The sequence below is a fragment of the Cygnus olor genome, chromosome 7, assembly GCF_009769625.2.
Source record: "Cygnus olor isolate bCygOlo1 chromosome 7, bCygOlo1.pri.v2, whole genome shotgun sequence".
Lineage (NCBI taxonomy): Eukaryota > Metazoa > Chordata > Aves > Anseriformes > Anatidae > Cygnus > Cygnus olor.
Window position 1 is genome coordinate 13,813,614 of NC_049175.1, and position 20,786 is coordinate 13,834,399.

Genomic DNA, 20,786 nt, shown 5'->3' on the forward strand with positions numbered 1-20,786 from the left:
GACTAGTGCTCTAATCTCTTTTATATAAAGTCAGTTTAAAGCTTCCTTTTAAATGCTCGAGTATACATCCACTATATTATTGCACAGGTGGAGAGAGGAGTGGTTACACTGGATAATAATGGATAATAAACCCTTCTTACCTTTTTAGGCCAAACACTAGCTCCTACTTCAGGAAAGACAGTAGCTCCCCCTGCTGACACATCACTCATCTGGAAAGGTGGGAACAGGCACAGGTAAGCTGCAAGCCACTGCATTCCCCAAATGTCACGTGTTAGTAAAATAAAATTAGAGTATTGAACAACTTAATTTCTGCCTCCCACATAGTGATCAAAGGCTGCCTGATTAACAGCATTAAACAGGGCTCCCCCCCACACTTGGTTCAAGGTGCAATAACCACCAGCCTTCTCCCCGAAAGTTACATGCTCAAATGTTTTGACAAGGAGCATGCTATAAATACTGATGCAGATATGAAAATAAATAGACAGCCAAATATTTTAAGCTGCTACTGACCCTTTGAGTGAAAAAACCCTCCTTAAGCACATATGTAAAAACCATTACTTATGGGTAAGGAGATACCCGTATGTGTTACCACTAAGGTACTGCCTGCCTTCATTTGCAAATCGCTTGAGTAAAAAAAAAAAAAGAAAAAAGAGTAATGAAATCATTCAACTGTACAGAATACGCAGCAAAGATATTTTTGGCAATAGCACATGACAGAAATATATCACTTACATAAAACAACCAAGTAGCAATTCTGTTGCCTGTTCCCAATTCCTTAAAAGCATCTGGCTCATCTTTCTGTGAATAAAAGCAAGTAGATTTAATAAGCACTTCATTTTGATTATTGAGAGGAACCAATGACATACAGCTGCAGAGCCAGCAGCAGACAAACTCATGCAGAAAAATTAATTTATTCCCTATATTTGCAGCAACGGAGGGGAGAATAGAAGATGAGTGTACCTATTAATTTAGATAAACAAGGCATTTTAAAATTCTACAGCACAGGGAAGTCCTAAGCCCAAGTTGGTAATAGGTAAGAACTGTACTGCCAGAGCATATAAATCTTCTTCACAGCCACAAAGTTAATTATTTAATTACAGTGACTTCTGCCTCTTGTCCTTGGCAGACAGGAACAGCAGTGAGGGTAGCTCCTGGGTCCCAGGTCCAGCAGCAGCAGCTCCGTGCACCCTGAGGGTGGCTGCCAGCCCTGGAGCTTGCCCTGCCCTTGTCCCGGCCCTTTCCCAGGAGCTGCCCCTGCTAGCAGCTGTGGCAAGCAGGCTGCTGCCCACACCTGGCACGCAGTTTTCAGAGTGCCCTTAAACACCTAATGAGTGATTCATTAAGCGGTGCGCTCACCTAGCCACAGAGTGTCTGTGCCAGCCATTCCTGAAGCTTTCCACAGGAGTAAGATATGTGCGCACCTACACGCATGGGAACAGGCACTGTGTGGCTGTGAGGCCGCCCGCCCAGCGCTGTGCTTAAGGGCATCACTTGAATAAAACAACAAAACCCACACAGAAGGGTTGTGAGACCAGCTTTTGTCACACCTCTGTTTCTTGCTTCCAGAGCCCTCCTCCTGTGACCACTATTCGCATGTGCTAACATTTCAGCAATCAGTCATTATTTCAGAAACTAACCCGTGCATTGCCAAACAGCAACTGCTAATCACTTGCAATGCCTTTGAGCATGTGCTTACAGAGCGGAGATTCTGATTAATAGTTGGTGGCTTGGATTCACAGCGCAAGGTTAATCTGAAAGTGTTAAATCACAAATAAGTATGCCCAATAAATAACCAACTGAATTCAGTGCCATTATTTCCATTAGTTTGAGATTTAAGCTGGAAGAAAAATAGGTTGGGAATTTAAGTCAAATAAAATAAGGATTGTACAATGAGAAGAACTGAGTAGGCTTTTTCCACTTTTAGTAGTCTGCTAGCAGGCCACATGTAAAGTACAATAACAGAGCACTTGTATTTTCAAAATTTCTTCACCAGCACATGGAAGATGCCTGTCTCAGCTCTGTGAGAAGAATTTCTCTCTCCCCCTTGCAGGTCTGCATGGTAAGCTGCAATGTAAGTTTTCTTACGCTGCCTCCAAAAACCTTCCTCATAGGAAGGAGCATCGAGCTCCTGCCCCAGGGCCACGTTTGCCTTACTCAGCAATGCCAGCCCTGCAGACATGGGCATGGCAGCTTCAGTGCATCGCTGCACGTTAGCTGATGGCACCATCTTATGCACATCAGGAACACAGGATATACACCATGCACTTACACAGTTTGACTGTATATCCTTCAGTGGTTTGAAACAACAGGGCTTTCCCTTGCCAGCCAACAGTTCTAAACGTTACTCCGGTTTTAGAATCCAACTAATGCCCTTTGCTCTGTTAAGAAGCATCAGTCATCTCCTTAAGAACAGCTCTTTTTAAATTAGGGTTCTGAAGAAAAGCTTGTTGCTCTGTAACACCTGTAATGTTTCTCAGTTCAGCTGGTGGTTTAGAGGGCTTCTCCACTAACATGGATTAGAGAAGTTGAAGAGCTATAAAATTTAATACACGTTAAAGATTAAATATTGTGCCACAGCCAAGAGGCCCAGGCTTCGCCAGGTGACTATCTCTCCTCCATCTCTTTACTTGCCCGTGCAAAGTCAAAGTGGGGTTCATACTGTCCTCCCACTCCATAATTTGCCACCTGAAAAAGAGAAACACAGTGCTTGTGAAGAAGAAAGAGGTGGAGACTTTAAACAGAACTTACCCTTCCGAAATCAAAATGAGGCTCATACTGGCCTCCTACTCCGTAGTTGGCTACCTATAGTGAAAGGAGAAGCACAAAATCTGGTAAAGCTGCATTTTATCCAGACAAGAATGGGCAAGAGCGTGACCATCAACTACAGCCTTTTGAGGGATGATGCTTCAAAATCAAGCCATAGGAAAGCACAAGTCTGTCAGTAAAAATGCACCATATGCAGCAAAGTCCTCCTGTGTTTATTCAGAAATAAGCTCAAGTTCTCTGAGACATCGCATCAGTACGGAGCCAGGACGTGACTGCACTTTGGGGTCTCTCCAGCCCCCAAAAGTTCCAGCTGCAACCTCCCTTCCCCAGGCCAGCCTTTCTGAACGCTCCCCTGACCACCCCAGTCAATGGCTCACAACAGTCTCCTGTTACTGGGTGCCTGCTCCTGCCTGTTCTCATGACCTTCAGATCACAGAACTTGCTTGTCTCCTGAGGGGAGAGCTTTCAGAACTCCTGAAGACCTGGACAGCGGCAGGCTCCAAGGAGCCTCACGATGTCTGGCTGCAGAGCATCCAAGCCTGGTACTGGACATCATTTACTCCAGGTAAGGAATCCAGCACTCTGTACAGCCGCTGTTACTGTAACCGGCTCCGGGCCCCTCCCCGTCCTTCCCCATCCTACAGCACACTGGTCACCGCTGCCATCCGTAGTTCTCTCAGTTATGCGCACCCCTCTCTGCACCACCCTGGCTGTAAGGTGCAAACTGTTTCGAGCATTGCTGCTTGTAGCAGCTCACTCTGTTTCACACCAGCACGTCCTTCCCCCGCCTCCCAGAACAGAACAATATTTTTTCTCTGTAGAAACTTCACCGGCTAAATGCTTTTTAAAATAGCTCATGGCACTTTTACAGCATTCAAATCTGAATCACTTTTTGACCTCTATGTCTATAACAAAGACTCACTGTCCTTTTTGCTGTTTTTTTTTTTGTCGTCTTTGCATTCATAGCATCAATTTTCAGCCAGATGCTTGGGCATTTTATCAACAGCAGGCTTGATGGAGCAGTACACCAGTTTTCCTGGAACCACAGCCCTGCTTTCTAGGCACTACCACTGTCTCAGAATCAGTGAAACAGCGTACTAGCTGTTCATTTAAGAGCCTTGAGCAAATGAGTAAAAGCACTTTTAAAATCAAGGTTACTTGGGTTACATTACAGAGAACAGACAGGCACTGTTGGCCCTCTAGGCCCAAGGATGGCAAATCTAAACAACCGTTCTCTTCCCATTTCCTTAAGCATCAGTCAAGGTGAACTTTTCACTGTCATCCCAGAAAAAGACTTTGACCCTACAGCAACAAAACTGCTTTATTAGTATAAACAAAAACTAATTCATTCATTTCAATGCATATCAGGGGGTTCAGTTATTGTTATTTCCCTGCAGCAACAGCAAGCCATTCCATACTACAGCAGGTGCCACTCTGCAAAGACAACTGTTTCTATCTCCCCATAAAAAGAACAGTCGTTCCTCCCCTGCACTTGGCTCCAGCCAGACATCAAATTAGCTGCTGCTGCTGGACTGAACAAGCTTTTGTGCCCCCCTCACCAGCGAGTGTGCACCGTTCTGCATGCGCAGCCAGCCAAAGTGAAATGCTAGCTGATGTGCCCCGCCATACCTGTAACAGTTATTACCTGTAGTTCCTCTGCTGTGGAGACATCAAGGCCTGTTAGGTCCTGTATCCTTGTGTTAATGCGAGAGACCACAGGGCTTTCGTATCCAGACAGCCACGCACTAAGTGAAATAACCAATAAATTAATAAAATGTAGTAGTCATAGCCAGTCAGCTAGCAGTACAAGGCAACATTTGGGATTACTTCAAATTTGAGATTTTTTGGGGCGTAGCTTACTAAAATTTAGTAGGCTAGTCAGAAATATTTCCAGGGCATTACAAAGGTCTGCATGTGATAAATGTGCTTTCTAGAGAGAACACGTACAACACTGGTTTAAGGCAGCTCTAAAACTACGAGCCTTACTTCCCATACGAGACTATGAAATAATCGAAGCACGGGTTCCAAGCAGTGAACAGCTCTAGCTGTTTTTCTAAAGCAGGACACTACGGATTTGCTCTTACCCACTCCAACCAGCTACTTCAGAGCACACATTCGATGCAGCAGTAGGGAAGAGAATAGGTAAGTTATTTTAGCGCACACAGGGTCTGTGGGCCTGTAACTCAGCTCTTCCACATGTCATCATCCACTCACAGGCGAGCACTCTGTGTTCTGCCCTTTATGTCACATTATTTACCTGTGCGATGGTACTGTACAAAATCATTATGAAAACATTTAAGTAATGCCTAAAACTCTTCACCATTTCCCTGTTGAACAATTTCTACCAAAAAAGCCCATCACAAATTTGGTATTTAGCATATGTTGTAGGTACACAGTGATTTTTAAGGGAGATTGTTGTTGTTGTTGTTAATATGAAAGTGAAAGGTCAGCCTCTCAGTTCCAAAGACACCTTCAAAATGTCTGCCTCCGGTTTGTAAATTAGGACTCTTCGGCTAGAAGAGCTGCCTTTAAAATACTTGGTAAACCTGTCAGCAGCTAAAGGTGTGAACAGATAGAGGAGCAGGGCTCCACAAGAAACGCTGCCTTAACCCAGACCCAGCGTAGCATTTTGTACTCTAAAGCAGTCTCTCAGTCTTGAGGCTGCATGACTGGGAAGCAGCTACGTCACCGAAAAGCAGCCACATACCGGTGGCGCATGGCAGACGAGCACACGCATACATAGTATACAAGTATAACCCGCAGCTCCGCGCATCCCTACCGGGCCCTTACCAGCTGTGAACACATCCAGTTGTTTACACAGAAACACACACACATTTCATCTGGTAACAAGATAAACACTTTGTTGTTCTTGAAAAAAAAAAACACGCACCCATTTCATCTACATCTACCTTTTTTTTTTTTTTAATTAAAAAAAGAAGCTCTCATCTTTTTGCATGTTTTTCTTATTTTACTCATCCAGTTCTAGCCAATGCATCTTCGTGTTAGCTGGTCTTCTCTGTCTCTCAGCATGCTACACCTCTTCTCTGTGTAGCTTGGGAGGCCTCTACTAGTGGCTACTATGGATTATAAAGTTAATGATTTGGACCCATTTGTCCCCATTTTGCAGGAAGATGGAGCCAGCTAGGTCTGCCTTTTCTCTAGCGTCTGATTCAGCCTTTTGGGCTCATCAGTGGTTCCTGCTGCTTTTACAAGGCTGTTGGACAGAAATACCTGTGCTCAGAGCCTACCTGGCAAGTACATACTAGTGGTTATACACAAATGACCTTTCATGTATGTAATAAATTAAAGGTTTGTTTGTTTTAAGCATTTGTATTTAAAAAAAACACCAAACCACTTTGCTTGGGAGGAACAGTAGCATGACACGTGACACAAGACACTGACACAGGTTACAGAATCTCTACGAGCATGGAATTGTTTTTTGAATTAAAAAAAAAAAAAAACTGTGTAGAAGACTTGCACAAGCACAGTCATCCATTTGTGAACACTGTTAGCATGAGAAAGTGTTACAATGCAGCCGCACTTGATTTCAGGAGCGAGCATAAAGACCAGTCATGGGAAGCACGTCCCAACCAGAAAGCAGCTACACGGCCCCACGGAACAGGCAGCCCCCACAAGCAATGCGAAGCTCCGACTCCATAAACCAGAGAAGCCCCAGTGCAGCTGTCAGGCAAGCCTGCCAAGCCTTCAGAGGCTATGCTTTAGCTACGTCTGCCTAGTCCACCATACAGGCTTTAAGAAACAAAGACAAAAGCAAGCATTCTTACTCCATCGATTACTTAGAGTTGTAGTGAACGCTCTGAGTCCCTCAGCAGGGTGAATACTGTGTCCTTTCATGAAATAAAAGCACTATACATGTTTTAGAAATAAAGCAAGTTAATTGCCCGCGGGTACAAAGAACGTCTGTGAGAGGTGGAGGAAATGGGGAATTGGAAGCACAGTTCGAGTGCCAGCCTCTCTGCTGGAGGCAGCAGGACTGGAGGAGAGGCTGAAGGGGAGGCCAACAGGTCTCCACAGCTCCACCTGCAGCCTCCCAGCACGCGCTAACCCTGTAAGCGCCAGGTCCCGCTGCCGACAGGGTGTGCAGAGCCTGCACTGAGCATCCAGTGTCACCAGGCCTCCGCCTGCTGCCTTCAGGTACCACAGGCTTTGTCTGGTGGCCCCCAGCGCCTGTGGCGAGTCACCCTACACTGTCCTCCTTTGGGGCCAGGCTCAACCTTAGACCTGTGCTAACATCGGCCTACCTCAAGGCCTCTACAGCAGGTATGCTGTCACCCTGAAGACGCTTTTTTCCTGCTCCTGTCTATCAGAAAAAATAAAGACTGCCTCAGCAGTGGCACATGCTGCAGAATTTATAAAACCCTAAACTGTGCTCAGCAGGGTTTTTTTCCCTTTTAATATATGCCTAGTCCACACTCAAGTGCACACAAACTCTACTCTTCAATATAAATTTCGTAGATCTGGTTCCTTTGCTGACAAGGTAACTGGCAACAGAAAGCATTCCATCACTTTTCACCAGCTGACCCCCATAAGCCCACTGTGGGCAGAAGCCTTATTAACAAAAAGGGAACAGCTTATTTCTTGCAAAGTCACAAGCACAGGAGTTCAAGCTGTGACTTTGCTTACTGGAGGCTTTGATATTTCCTCAATAAGCACCGCATCAAACCAAAAGCTCGTCGTCTCCTTCTCCAGCTGCACAAGTCAGACTTGTACCAGCCATTACAAAGGCTGCGTCCTCAGTCACAGCACCAAAATGTCAATGCTGCTTTTGCACAGTTGTCAGTCACACAAAATACTCATTTCTGTTTAAGTTTCTAAAACGTACTTAGTAAGTGAAAAAATGTTAGTAGAGGGATAACAAAATGAATAAAAGCACAGACTAGTATTTCTGAATTGGGAATTGTAACATATGCTACAAGCTCTGACTGGCTGCTGGGAGGAAAGGGGAAAAAAGCTTCTTTAAAAGCAGTGTCAGAGTGGCCAAATTTATTCTGGTACTGCACACAGCACGGCTCGACGGTGCTCCTCGTCCTGCTGGCAAGGTGCCCCCTTTTATACAGCCTGCCACGTACTGCACAGCGAACAGTAGTCCTCTCAGGGAGGAATGCTGTAATTTAGAAGTGCATTTGCTAGGAAAGAATGTTTGACAGGGGAAAGCAGTCAGCTATTAAAAAAAAAATAAAGAAAGCATTTTTTGGTTTTCAGGAGCAATGATTCATCAGGACTCCAAACCAGCTCAAACAGCCCTGAACAGGGAAACATTTCTACCAGTGGCTCCCCACAAGAAGTTCAGTGATCCAGCATTAACAGCAGGAGCCTTCTACAGCAGCCTGGTTTTGTGGTTTTTTTTTGAGGGGGATGGCAATTTTTCTCCCCCTATAGTTTGAGGTGTCGAGTTTTCTCATCATAATCAATCAGCACAAAGGAACGCAAAGGTGAGGGGAAGAGGCATGAGAAGGGAAGTCCCCCACATCCCTCCCACCTCTAAGTCCATTGCTAGCCTCAAAAACTTGTCTTCACGCAGCAGCATGCTATGCCCCATTTACTTGTACTTCTCTTCACAATTCTAAGTCAGTTTCCAATGAGAAAAGGATTTTAAGCACTTATCTTGGCAAATTCAATTGACTTCTGAGTACCACCAACGTGGTATATTAGAAGGAAACCCCCGAGCAACACCTTTCTGAGCAGCATACCTTACAGGTTCCAGGTGCCTGCTCATCTGGTACTAGCTAGGCGCCAGCTTTATTCCACGTGTGCAGCACACCACGGAGCCAGCAGCACAGTCCCTAGGCAAGGTACAGTCTAGTAACAGATTAAATCCTTCAGAAGAATACTTATTTTGGCATGTCACAAAGCCAATGAGGAAGTGATGCCGAACGGGACCTGGCTGCACACCCATAAGGGAGTCAGCTTTTAGGGATGAGTATTGTCTAGCTGTGTTTTTTTTTTCCCTCCAACTATGGCATTTGCACTAGTCCCAAAGCATAACACTAATGAAAAATCTAATGAAAAATCAAAACTCTAAATAAGAAGTCTTTTCATTAAGGATTTTTGATTTAAATAGGGGCCTCTGTATATATCTCAATCAATTTAAGTTAGTAATCTGCTCACCTTCCCTAATTCCTATTATTAGCACGTCAAGTTTGACAGAAGCCATGAGGTTACGTTGAAATGGATTAGCAACTTTGTTCAGCGAAAGCCCCCCTGTGGTCTGGGGCACAGAGGACAAATCCTGGGACTTGAAAAATTTGTTTAAATAAATTGTCACAGATAACCAGAATAGGACATGAACAGACTTCAAAATAATTTAAAAAAACGAGCAAATACTAAGAGCTCACTTTGGACAATTCCCAAAGGACTCCCACAACCTGCAGGAGCTCTGAAGAGTTAAAATGCACGTTGCTGAAGGTGCAACGCACCTTTCAATGTGCAAAAAAAAGTTTTAACTTGCCACTACTTGTAACAAGCGTGATTTTAAGGAGCACTTTTCAGCTACAATGTTTTTCTAGTTTCTGTGAAAGTTATAATCATTTGTGAATCAACTTCTTGTTGTGCTGTATTTTGAAGCACTTCTTAAAGAATTACATAAGTAAAAATCCTTAAGCTACTGGCCATTCTAACTTCAGGTTTATGTTCAAAGAATTTGAAGGAACACTGGTTTTCTATGAAAGCACCTACTTTCATTTAACGTCAAACAAAGAAATCCTTTAAGGTTACCGACTAGCTTTGCCTCGCACTACTCCTGTGAGTTACAGCAGCTCCTCAATGCCTACGTTTACGCAGCAATCATCACCACTGCAGATCACTGGTACAGGTGAGTGACACATGCAGCCTTCCACCATTAGCATAAGAAGAACCCTGTGCTTTGCCAACATTTTAGTACATTAGTCGCACCAGACAAGCCATGCTAAGCAAACGTGCTAGCTTCCACTTTAGCTACCACTAACATTTAGAAATACTTTCTGTTTCAGATGACCACATGCTTTGTTATAAGACAGCTCAGTTCAGTCCAGGCCATTCTCTTCTAAAGAGAGACTAACAAAAAAGTTGCAGAGAATCCGTATTTGCCCCACATGTAGAGATGAAGCACAACAGCGACAGAACAGACTTCCTTGGACTGGGTATACCTTTGGAAGACGTTCCCCTTACCTCTTAGAGACTCTGTAATGTGCTGTGGTCAGTTTCCCAGTCTCGGGGTCATGAACAGTAGCACGGCTCAGCTACAAAAAGAGAAAGGACAAGGGCTTACCCACCTAGTAGGCCGCTTTTTTGCCAAGCCACAGGTGTTCGAAAGGGTTCCGATTGGTCTGGATGGTATGCAATGCTCTTAAATTAGCAATATTTGAACGGCAACAGAAGCTGTAGCTGCCATGTCCAAATCAAAACAAATTGGTTGGAAAAATTTGGTTAGATTGTCCTTTCACTTTTTTCCTCCTTTTTTATTTTTTTCCTTTAGAGACTTTCTGAAAATAATTTATGATGCTGAGTTTCACAGACAGTTCCTGTTCATGCAGAAGTTTAAATCCATTGAGACTTTTGGCGTGATGCAGAAGGAAGGCACAGCCAATCTTTAATCACCAGTACTGAAACGGGAAGGGTGGCTGGGGGGGATGACAGTTTCTTTTTATAACCAGCCAGGCTTTCTCCTGAGGCACACTTTGGAACACATTTGCTAAATTCAACACTTGACGTACTTTATCAACAAATTGGAAAGAATGGGGAGCCCAGTGAAAAACAAGCTTGCTTTCTACCAAATCAGCAGCAGGTAAAAGAGCCCAGGTAGGACTCAGGAATTGTACTGGACAGTGATATTCTGTGAGACTAATGAACATCCATTGAGCGTGCCGCTCCAGCTGTCATGCATGTGGCAATGACTTCAAGCACCTCTTACATCTGTAAAGGCACTTGAAGTGGGCTGCTAGATTTTGCAGAGGAAAGGAGGACAATTCTGGGCTGTTGAGAACTGCAAGGGGAAAGGGAGTATAAAGAAAATGCAGAGCCTACACTGAAGGTTCTGTAGCATTGTGTATTTTGTACACTGAATTACAGACCTATTTATTATGTATTTTATCATTTGAGAACACACACTGAGAAGGTGACCCAAATAATAATAATCAAATATACCCCCAGAACTTCTAGCTGAAGGAAAAGACTGAGAAACTCAGCAGTAACAGCCTGTTACAGGATCTGCATGTAATAAAGTGGTGGACTAGAAAGCCAAAGTTGTCTTTTTAGACCACCTCTTTCTTCCCCATAATGAGCAGAATCTACGTACTCATTACAGGCCCAAAACATCTGGCATAGAGCTCTCTTACCTTTTGCTAATTCTGTAATGTGCCGTCTCCAAGGCTCCTGTTATGGGGTTTGAAATGGTGGCTCGCCTCAGCTGTGAAGCGAACCATCAGAATAGTTGCATTACAAAGCACATACTGCATCACAGCAATCCGACCATTCAGAAGCCTAGGGGGAAATGTCACGCTAGGCCCCACGCAAGCCACCCGGTCACCTGCGGTCACCTCCTGCGGTGGTTTTGTCTTTTATGGAGTGAGGGTAGGAAGTCATAAAGCCATGACAGGGCAGGAGGGGGAGTCTCCATTTTTACTAAAAGAGAGCTTTTGAGGTTTTTTTTTTTTTAAATGTGTGTGTATTATATATGTATGTGTGTATACATACATATATATATATATATATTTCCGAGCATTAGAGAAGATCAACTTTTCCAGGAAATAATGTTTCCACTTCTAGAGCAAGAAGAGCAGCTGTCTGACTAAAATAAACTAGAAACTTTCATTTTCTTCATACTGCAACAGCTGCTGGAAACGATTCAGCATTATGACACATGTACAATCGGTCCTTTGTTCGCACTCTGTCCAGTGCATGTAAGATGAGTTTTACAGTTAACTTGACTCCAAGCAATATTGAAATCTTGTATACATGAAAGACGAATAAAACCCTACCTTCTGAATCTTTCCGTACCAGTATCAGCACTGAGATGAACTTCTTTAACACTGACTGCTAACAAAAACAACTTGCTACGTGTATTTTACTTTTAGGTTGTGTTCCTACGTTACAGAGAGTGAGATTCTTGGCTCAAGGCTTTGCCCTGCCCTTTACTGCGTTCCATTTACTCGACACCATCCCTTCTGTTAACATTGATCAAGAACCTTAGGTGCACTATTTTACTTTGTTCTTGTAATGTCAGGCACTCTCCATACTTTGGGAGAAGTTCCACATTTCGGTGGGCTCTAGGCTAAACACAGCATACCAAGTCCCACGCCAAAAAGAAGTAATATTTTTCTGTTAAAAAAAGTAAAGCAGGGCCTCTCCTTCCCTACTGACAGGAACAGGTATTAAGGACTCTTAATACGCAGCCTCTCCTCTCATCGTGTGCAGACACATATAGGAATCAAGTCACAAACTGTGATTCCAGAGAGACTCCCAAGGTGAATAATAAGCCTTCCTCCTGCCAGCTTATGCCAGAGCAGCAAATGGCTGGGCACAGATTATGCAGCCGTGGCTTTCAAGAGGCAGCAGTAGAACATCCCTGGCACCAGGAAGGCAGAAGATGATCTTTCTGCCTCAAAAACACAATCCTCCTACTGCACTGGTTACTGAGCCCTACAAGGCCTCAGCCATAGGAAATATGTGGAACACTAACAGCAGAAAAATGCTTCCACATAACTGAACTGTGAATCTGCAAGTCTTTGCCACAAGTTGAACATCTGATAGGAAGACAAGCGTCTCGGCAAGTCCTGAAGTTTAAAGTCACCACGTGTTCAGAGATCCATACAGGCTTTATTTTCAGTGCTAAGCCTTACTTCTACGCCATAAAGATATGATTCAGTCACATTCCACAGACGTAATTGCTAGAGCTTTTGCAGCAGTAAAGGGGCTTCATCAGCAACAGACAAACTGCAGCTCTGATTTCTAGACCCGCAGCAAGGCTGCCTGCAGGAGGAGATGTTTTACAGGTTACTCATACTTCCTTACGGTTCCAAATGCTACCTCAGAAATACGATGCATCAGCCTCTAGGAAGCTTTAAAATCTGCTTCTAGCTTCCTAGTACTCGGTGTAGTGACCAAGGGCAGACCCATCTGTGATGTGCCTATGTGTAACTCATGGCTGCTTTACTTGGCAGCAGACCAAGGTAACAGTTTGTCCTGTATTTGATGTATTTATTCCCCCAATCTTCGTTTGCTCAGCTCTCTCTGAACAAAAAGACATTTAGGCTTAAGAAAGAAAGGAGGAAAAAACTGTTTAGACAAGTTTAAATCTTATTTTAGACGTAATTGGTAGAAAAACAAATCAAATTCACTAACTGCCTCCTAAATGTACATCTTGTGATGCATAGTCACGCCAGCTGGATACAGACGGCCGCTCAGTCAGTTTCTTGTCCATGTTGGACACTCCTGTTTACTTTGACAGCTGATGTGGCCTGGCTTGTTTGGCCTTCAGAAACAAGAACCTTGGGATCCGGATTCAGAAATAGGATTTGATGAGTTGGAATTGTGAGTCAGAAGCAGAGCACCGCTGGCTAAGTACTGCCTTGTTAAAGCTCTTTCACTTGCAGGTAATTTCAGAACCCGTTAGTTCAATTTTACGCTGAATGGACCATTCATTATTGTCTACACTGTAATACGGCATTCCAGGACCAGGGGAATGCCATCTTTCCCTAGAAGGCTCTCTTCTCCATGTTACAACTTTGGCAACTACAGACTTCAAAAATAAAAGGAAGCCCATCTGATGCCAGGTACACTTCAAGGCAACCTAGCTGCAGTATGTTTGTTTTCTGTTGGACAACACTCTCCTCCTCATCTGAAACAGTGCGCACCAGAATTGTGTCTGCCAGAAGAGCCTGACAAGTCTGCACTGCTGTCACCTGGCTCTCCTAATTACAGAGTTTCCAGCTTCCCCACAGTCTCCTATAAAGAGTGTATCACCAAGAGCTACGAGGTGAGAAAAGCAATGTGTGAGCACACTGCACACACATCTGCATTCAAGAGGAGATGGTCACACCCACTCACACGGAAAACTACAAGCAGAACTTGAGATTCCAGAAGGCAAAGAAGTGTAAGGCATTTACCCTCGGCTTTGCTAGCTCTTTCACAGTTTCAATCTCTTCATCGGAAATGATATCAAGGAAGCGAACAATTCGAGGTTTGTCCCACTCGTCTTCCTGTTTGACGGGGCCCAGAATGTACCTAGGATTCCTGTTTCCATCATAATAGCGGCAGAAGAGTCTTTTCTGTCTCCGAGGGGTCTGAAAGCAAGATGAAACAAAACAATCAGGAAACTTCCATAATATCGCTAACAAACATTAGATGTCCTGAGAACAAGAGACGGGAGCAGTTCACATTCCCTACCTTAGTATTATGCTACAAAAGTAAGAGATGCTTTAAGCTTGAAAAATCAGTACTTTAAGTAAATTAATATTACTCTGTAATACCGCAACAAGCAGTACTTTACACAGTTAGTGTTATTAAAAATGATTTGTCACTGAAAAAAACACTTTTGTTCAATACCATACATCAATCTAGACTTCCAACATCCATATTCAGTTAATTACAACTGTTTAGTGAATTTCAGTTAGCCTACAGTAATACTTTTTCTCTACTGGCCAGAAGGAAACAGGGAAGAAATCCAACACACACTAATCCTCAGCTCTACGTACTCAGCCAACTGCTACAACAACTTCCTTGCTTCCACACCACATACAAATTCTGGACATTGTTTTGTTACGGTCGGTGTCATACATGCGAAAACAGTCTACTCCACTTTACCATTTTGAGACCCTCCCCACGGCACAGCATTTCGTACTTCCTTCTCTCAGGCAGGTAATCCTTTTTCTTAACCTCAGTTTCCTTCTCTGTCTGGTCTTCTGCATCTGTACTGGACTTATTGGCTTCTTTTTCTTTGGCCATGATATATTCAAAATATTTCATGTTCCCATTTGCTCTTTGATGCTCAGGATCTGTTGAAAAAGAAGCAGACCTTTATCACTGACAGGCCTACAACTTGCAAAGAAGCGTTCAGGAGAGGTTATTTACAAACCCAAAAACAACAGGTGCACACCACTGCTATTCAAACAGAAATCACAAACACCTAATCTGGTTTGAGAGCCCTCACAGGAGAGTTAAAACTCTCAGATAGGCTGGAAGCAATGCTAGCCTGCAGTATGCACACATCCTTACTTATCAGCAGAAAATCACCCAATGCACTGTCAGAGCAAAGCTCAACTCATTCACAGCTAAGAAACTGCTTACTCTAAGGCCGGGATCCTCTGAGGCACAGGGGTCCGAGCACTAAGAGACCGGGGCTGGCCACTGCAGCCAATCTGACCAGGGAGGGAGAGACAAGGAAACAGCAATGGCCAGGCAGAGCCAGGACAGTGTGACTGGCTTTAAACTCAACAAATTCCCTGATGGGAATTAAGAGTTCTGGTGACAAAGCTTCTGACAACCACTAAACTTACAAAAATTACTCCAGTTCCCTAATAAACAGTTCTCACTAGCCTTCGCTGTAAAGATTAGGTTTAGCTCTAAATGTCCCAACCCATCCTTTACATAGTCAATCACTGGAGTATTTACAGAAGCATGAATACTTTTGATATTTCATAAAATGAACAGAATCTTAGCCCACTGCATTGCATTCTGTATTTCTTATTTTTCCAAGTTTTTGAGCTCAAGGATGCTTGATTTGAATTTAAATAATTTGGAGAGATTTTGGTATTGGAAGGTATTTTGGTATTGGTAGTGGAAGAGAGCGATCCTTAACCATGACACTTTCTGACATGGTCATTTAGAATGATATTGCCCATTTCAGAGCAAAATGAAATGTATGGTAATGTAACTCTTAGTTGACTGAAAACTACATTGAGATGTTAATGGTAAGCTCAGTAACAATCTATTCCAAAAGCACGTGTACAAGCCAGGAAACCGGTAAGACCAAGAGTCCTCAGTACAAATCTAACAGATGCTCAATCACGGAGCTAGACCTTGCTGAGCTTCAGGCCTCTTTTACATACCCAGTTCGAGAAGGCGTTTGGTGAGCATCATTGCTTTGCCCAGATCCCCCTGCTGATACACAGCATAACTCAGGTAGTCCAGAATGTAGACCTTATCTGCAGAAGACACTTCTCCCTCATCCAGCTGCTTCAGAGCTTGTTCCATCCAGAGCTCGGTGTGGTAGTAGTCAGCCTCCGTGTATGCAATCTTTCCCAGCTCAAAGCAATCTTCGGCTGTTAAAAAGGATTTGTGCTTTACACCTGTATTTGAAACAAAACAAAACTAATGATTTTCACTGAATTCAGGATCACTCTCCAGAGTTACATTCAGTTATTTCCTATTCTTCACAGCACAGTTTATTGCTGCTCCTGTTGTGGTCTTCAGCATCTCCCTTTGGTGACAGCTATTTGTTGAAGACTCAATTTAAGCATTTAAAACCTGTAAACCCTTGACAGAACACGTAAGTGGTTACATGCAGTTTTCCATTGTCAGGAAGCCAGCGACTAGCTAAATGTCTTTACAATTTGTAGAAAATAAAATAAATCCTCTTTCCTCAAAACACAAAACGCTTTAAGCCAGAGCAATAGTAAGCTAAATAAGAAGTTTCAGAGGTCTGTTTTCAATGGCATTGTATTATTGCTTTCAGAACATTCCTGAAGCACACATTGTTAGCAACAACTCAGGGGAGGAAGAAAATGTCCGTAAATTCCCAGCTACTCAAGATTTTTGAAGTCAAGTTTAGAAACATTTTAAGAGACCTCTGAAAGATTAAAGCACTAGTAGGCAAATTATAGATTCCTATTTTTGCCACTGTAGATGAAGGCCCATTGAAAAACCAAATTTCATCTTGTAAAAACGAAACAAAATACATGAGATAAAGTAAAAAAAGGAAACTAAGACAAGGAGGGACTAAGAAGGAATTTTTATTCTTGCCCAGGACCTGCCAGTTCTAGAGCTAAAGTTAAATTTCTGATTACATCTTCATCATCCTGAATTTCTAACAGCAGCTCTCACTGCTGTGTTCCAACAGGGGAATTCTTCTGTTGAAGACATGCCTTAAGAGATGAAATAGCTGAAGAGACAGTCCACCAAAAGGAATATCCTGCAGAACTTTGTTTCTGCTCACTAATTAAACATCTCGTGGTCCATCCTGGGATGGTCAGTGATTCCAGGTTTGAGCCTAAAGCCACCTGCAAGCTCTAAGATAACGCAAAGCTTAGGGAATCAGGTACAGTGGTGGTGTGTGCTCTCAGGGAGGCACAAAGAGATCCTCTGGAAAGAGCAGCAGGTTGCACGGTCATATCCTGGTACATTTAGGAGCAATGTAACATCCACAAGTGAAAAGGCAGCTTAGAAGGGTGCTAAGAAAATATGCCTAATAATTAAGGTAAAGAAACAGCATAGCCTGTAACACACAACAGAGAATTAGTAAGCAATACAACAGTAGTTAAGATTCTGATCAAAACTTGGCCACCTAGCAACTGGAAATTCCCTGGGAAAGGCGACAAGGAGCACAAACAAGTGACTGTGTGGGATGTTCCTCTCTGTATTTTTAAAAGTGAAGAGACCAACCTATTTCCTTCTGTATTCTAGAGTTTTCGGGTTCTGCGATTACACTTTGTTATATGCAGTTTGGACAGCTCGTTGCCTCACAAGAAGCAAGAAAATACAGTCCACCCGAAGCATTTTGTCTTTATTTTTGTGCTGTTTTAAAACAAACAAAAACCCCTACTTATTGTAGTAGGCTGAATCTGTAGCTCTTTGAGACAGTCTTGAACTAAACCCAAAAGCAAGGTTATACATCATAACATATAAAGCCAATTACCCTTAATTTTATTAGGCATCTGACCACAATGAGCGCTTGCAAAAACACAGATGGATTGTACAAAGCTGATTTTTTGCCAGTTGGCACAGTACTGGTTTTGAACAGGGGAAACGAGATGAAAAAGTAGCAGAGAAGATTCTTCTGGCAAGGAAGAAGAGTGTCCTCTACATATAAACCTGTTAAAGGTTACCTTGGTAGGCTCAGGTTCTTTGCATGCACATAACAACGGTCCCTGCCTTTGTTTTTTCAGTTTATGAAGCTTAAGTTCAAAGAAACAGAAGTTCTAACCTGAAAGGCCCATCTTTTCAATGGGAGGGACAGGGATATTAAACAATAGAATTATTGTTAAAATACCTTGCATTGTGCAACAAAACATGGTATCTGCCACAGCCCAACTACTTCAACACAAGGAAAATACTCAACCAAGCATACTGATTTTTTATTAAAACCTATTAACGCTAATTTATCTTACCATATTTACTTACTAATTTATCTTACCATAACTAGAAGGAAGATGCAGATTTTTTTAAAGAAATCTTCAAGTTCTATCACAAGCAGAAAATCAGCACGTGATTAGTATGACAGAACAGAGTGTAAATTCAGAATGAAGCCTGCATCCTGTGCAGGGCATTTCAGCCCCATGAACTGAGAGTGCAGGCATGAAAAAGCCCCACAGGTGGGGAAGCCACACAGCTGTAGCTTCCAACAGAACCAGCGCAGCAGCGGACCTGACAGGACGCCAGAGCAGGTCAGGCCTTCCTGGGTGCCTCTTTACCAGCACGGCCTGAAGCGACAGGTTCCTTTCTCTTGATGTGTGGCAAATTAAAACTTACACCTGCGTCAGCCTATAGTCAGCAATCCACATCACACCACATTTCATAAATCATTAGCTAATTCCTGCTGCTACCTTCACACAGCACAATCAAACAAGATGGAACACAGTGAAAGGATTCGTCATCGGGACCCCGAGCACAAGTTCACAGTGTGTTCTGCAAATAACACCCGTGACTCTTACCTGGGAGATTCCCTCTTGAGAGGGTGTCTGTATCCAAATTATACGTGTCTTGAAGCCGCAGGAGGGCTTTTGCTGCACCAGTCTGATCTTCATCATTTGGGAAGAACTGCCGCTGGATAGTCATGTTGGAGATAAAGCCTGAAATGACAGGGAAACTCTTGGCCTTCTTTGTCCCAGGAATTCTACGAACGCAATGCATGAAACAACTCCCTCCTCCAGGGAAAACTAACATTTAAAGAAAGGCCATTAGCCTTACACAGCACCAAAAAATACTGTAAGTTTGTTTCCAAAGAACAGGAGTACCCCTCAGGTTCCACTCAGAAACTATTTTTACCTTAACATGGAAAAAAAATTACACACACCAAAAAGACCACCCCCACCTGGGAAATGTTATATCTATAGCTTTTGTAACCATTCCATGCAATCTTCCTTTCAAAAGGCTTTTCATTCAGTAACATGGAATTTAAAAACAATTTAGGATGCAAAAAAATAAACTGTATGAAGAGTAACCATGTAAAGATTAATGCTGGTCAATATAAAGATGAAAAACAAAGATGCTGACGTCTAACCTCAAACAGCTTTTCACAAGAGTTGAGGCAACTAACAGGCACTAGGAAGCCAAATGCGTTCTGGGGACTTGGGCATTAATGTGCTTACACAGAAACTTGAGAAACACACAGTTACAAAGGTTTCTCAAGCGCCACCTTCACACTACGCTGAACTGAACTGGAAACACATTTTGAAAAGTCAGCACTTCAATTTTTTAATGTGTATGTTTGCTTGTCAAAATAAAGCAAAGGAACAGCCAAAAGAAAAACTTAAAGAGGTTTGGGGGCTTCTTTAAAAAAGCATTAGGGTAACGTTTATGGAATGAAAGACAAGCAGGTTGCATAAAGTGAAACAATATTCTCTTTAGGGACTGTTGCCTGGTCATTAATCACATGCAACCATCTGCCCTGCTACAAAAGGACCCCACTTCTTGCTGGTGAACGCCTGTGCAACCTCTGCTGCTGCTTGCAGAGCCCTTCAGCAGAGCTGACACGTTACCCTCGCCTCAGGAGGAGAGCTGCCCCAGTTTCCCCCTTCTGCTTTTGCACAGCCAGGAGGCCCACGGGCTGCTTGTGCTGTGGGGGGAAGCAGAACCAGCGTCTTGATGCACACAGTCACCAACAGGAACAGCACGAGCAGTCAGCCCTGATGACCACCGACATTTTCAGAAAAGCGACTTTTCTACTTGACTTCCTTGTCCCAAGACAAGTTGTATAACATTACCTTGCCAAGTGCAGTGCCAATAAACTGTCAAGTTCATCTAATATCCTCCAGTTGAAAAATATGCCGCACGACCAAAAGCAGACAAATGCAATTCCAATTCCTAGCAACAAAGCACAGCTACACAACACCTAGCTGCAAAACCATCCACAAAATGATGAACCAGCCAAATTTATGATTTTTGCCCCACTCTTAATACTCCTTTTTAACTATTCAGGCTTGATAACGTTATCAGTTTATGGAAAGGTTTTGTACTTTAAAAAAATACCGTATCCTTTCACTCCCTTGCAGCCTTACTTCTACTACACTCTGCTTCCCCCAGTATTTTCCCTTTTCCTCACAATTCGGTCAAAACAATCCCCTCCCCACTCAGAAGGAGGTGTACTGCTCCAGGCTTCTGGCCAGCAGGTGAGGCATCTTTTCAGTTGGCACATTCGGTCTCTCACAGCAACAACTGGGAAGCTGAATGCACTGAGTTCCTATCAGAGACTAACACTTGGGCTTTTCTGAAAGCTCCATGCTTCATTAATGTTTAACAAACCTAGGCCTGATGTTAGCTACTTGTTGAAACAGATTTGCACAGCTGAAATGTAATTAGCCCAGCTTCCTTGCACTAAAATTCTTGTTCATGGTCAACTGCTATTTTATATCCTGTTACCTACTGAAGAGCTTCTACTCTTGTGCAGGAAAAGAGGCAGCAAAGTGTTTTCCACACTAATTCAGATTTGTTCCACAAATGCTCGGTCTCTGCCAACATTCGGGTTTCACACCACCACACCTTAACAACACCGGGCACGTCAGCAGCAACAGCACTTGACCATACCCAAAGACAACCCCCGCTGTTTTGCACTCAAAAGAGTTTTTTGTTTGTTTGTTTTTTTCCCTTTT

At 43.2% G+C, this 20,786-nt stretch overlaps 1 protein-coding gene and 1 long non-coding RNA gene across 13 annotated transcripts in view; one reads left to right on the forward strand and one right to left on the reverse strand.

Moving 5' to 3' along the window:
• P4HA1 (prolyl 4-hydroxylase subunit alpha 1) overlaps positions 1 to 20,786 on the reverse strand; it is a 36,645-nt gene that overhangs the window by 1,692 nt on the left and 14,167 nt on the right. For 3 of the 12 annotated variants that reach the window (XM_040563542.1, XM_040563541.1, XM_040563537.1), the window contains exons 5-13: positions 18,630 to 18,767; positions 15,810 to 16,049; positions 14,566 to 14,756; positions 13,869 to 14,045; positions 11,100 to 11,170; positions 4,412 to 4,511; positions 2,749 to 2,802; positions 733 to 798; positions 141 to 248 (exon numbers count right to left, since the gene is read on the reverse strand). In XM_040563542.1, the coding sequence (XP_040419476.1) occupies positions 141 to 248; positions 733 to 798; positions 2,749 to 2,802; positions 4,412 to 4,511; positions 11,100 to 11,170; positions 13,869 to 14,045; positions 14,566 to 14,756; positions 15,810 to 16,049; positions 18,630 to 18,767 (1,145 nt within the window). Of the gene's footprint in view, positions 1 to 140; positions 249 to 732; positions 799 to 2,631; positions 2,686 to 2,748; positions 2,803 to 4,411; positions 4,512 to 9,933; positions 10,005 to 11,099; positions 11,171 to 13,868; positions 14,046 to 14,565; positions 14,757 to 15,809; positions 16,050 to 18,629; positions 18,768 to 20,786 lie in introns of all 12 variants that reach the window. The other 9 variants (XM_040563546.1, XM_040563545.1, XM_040563547.1 and 6 more) reach the window with 7 other exon arrangements.
• Positions 2,806 to 7,725, forward strand: LOC121073042. Its single transcript, XR_005821477.1, has 2 exons — positions 2,806 to 3,331; positions 5,894 to 7,725. It is a non-coding gene; the product is annotated as an uncharacterized LOC121073042 (long non-coding RNA).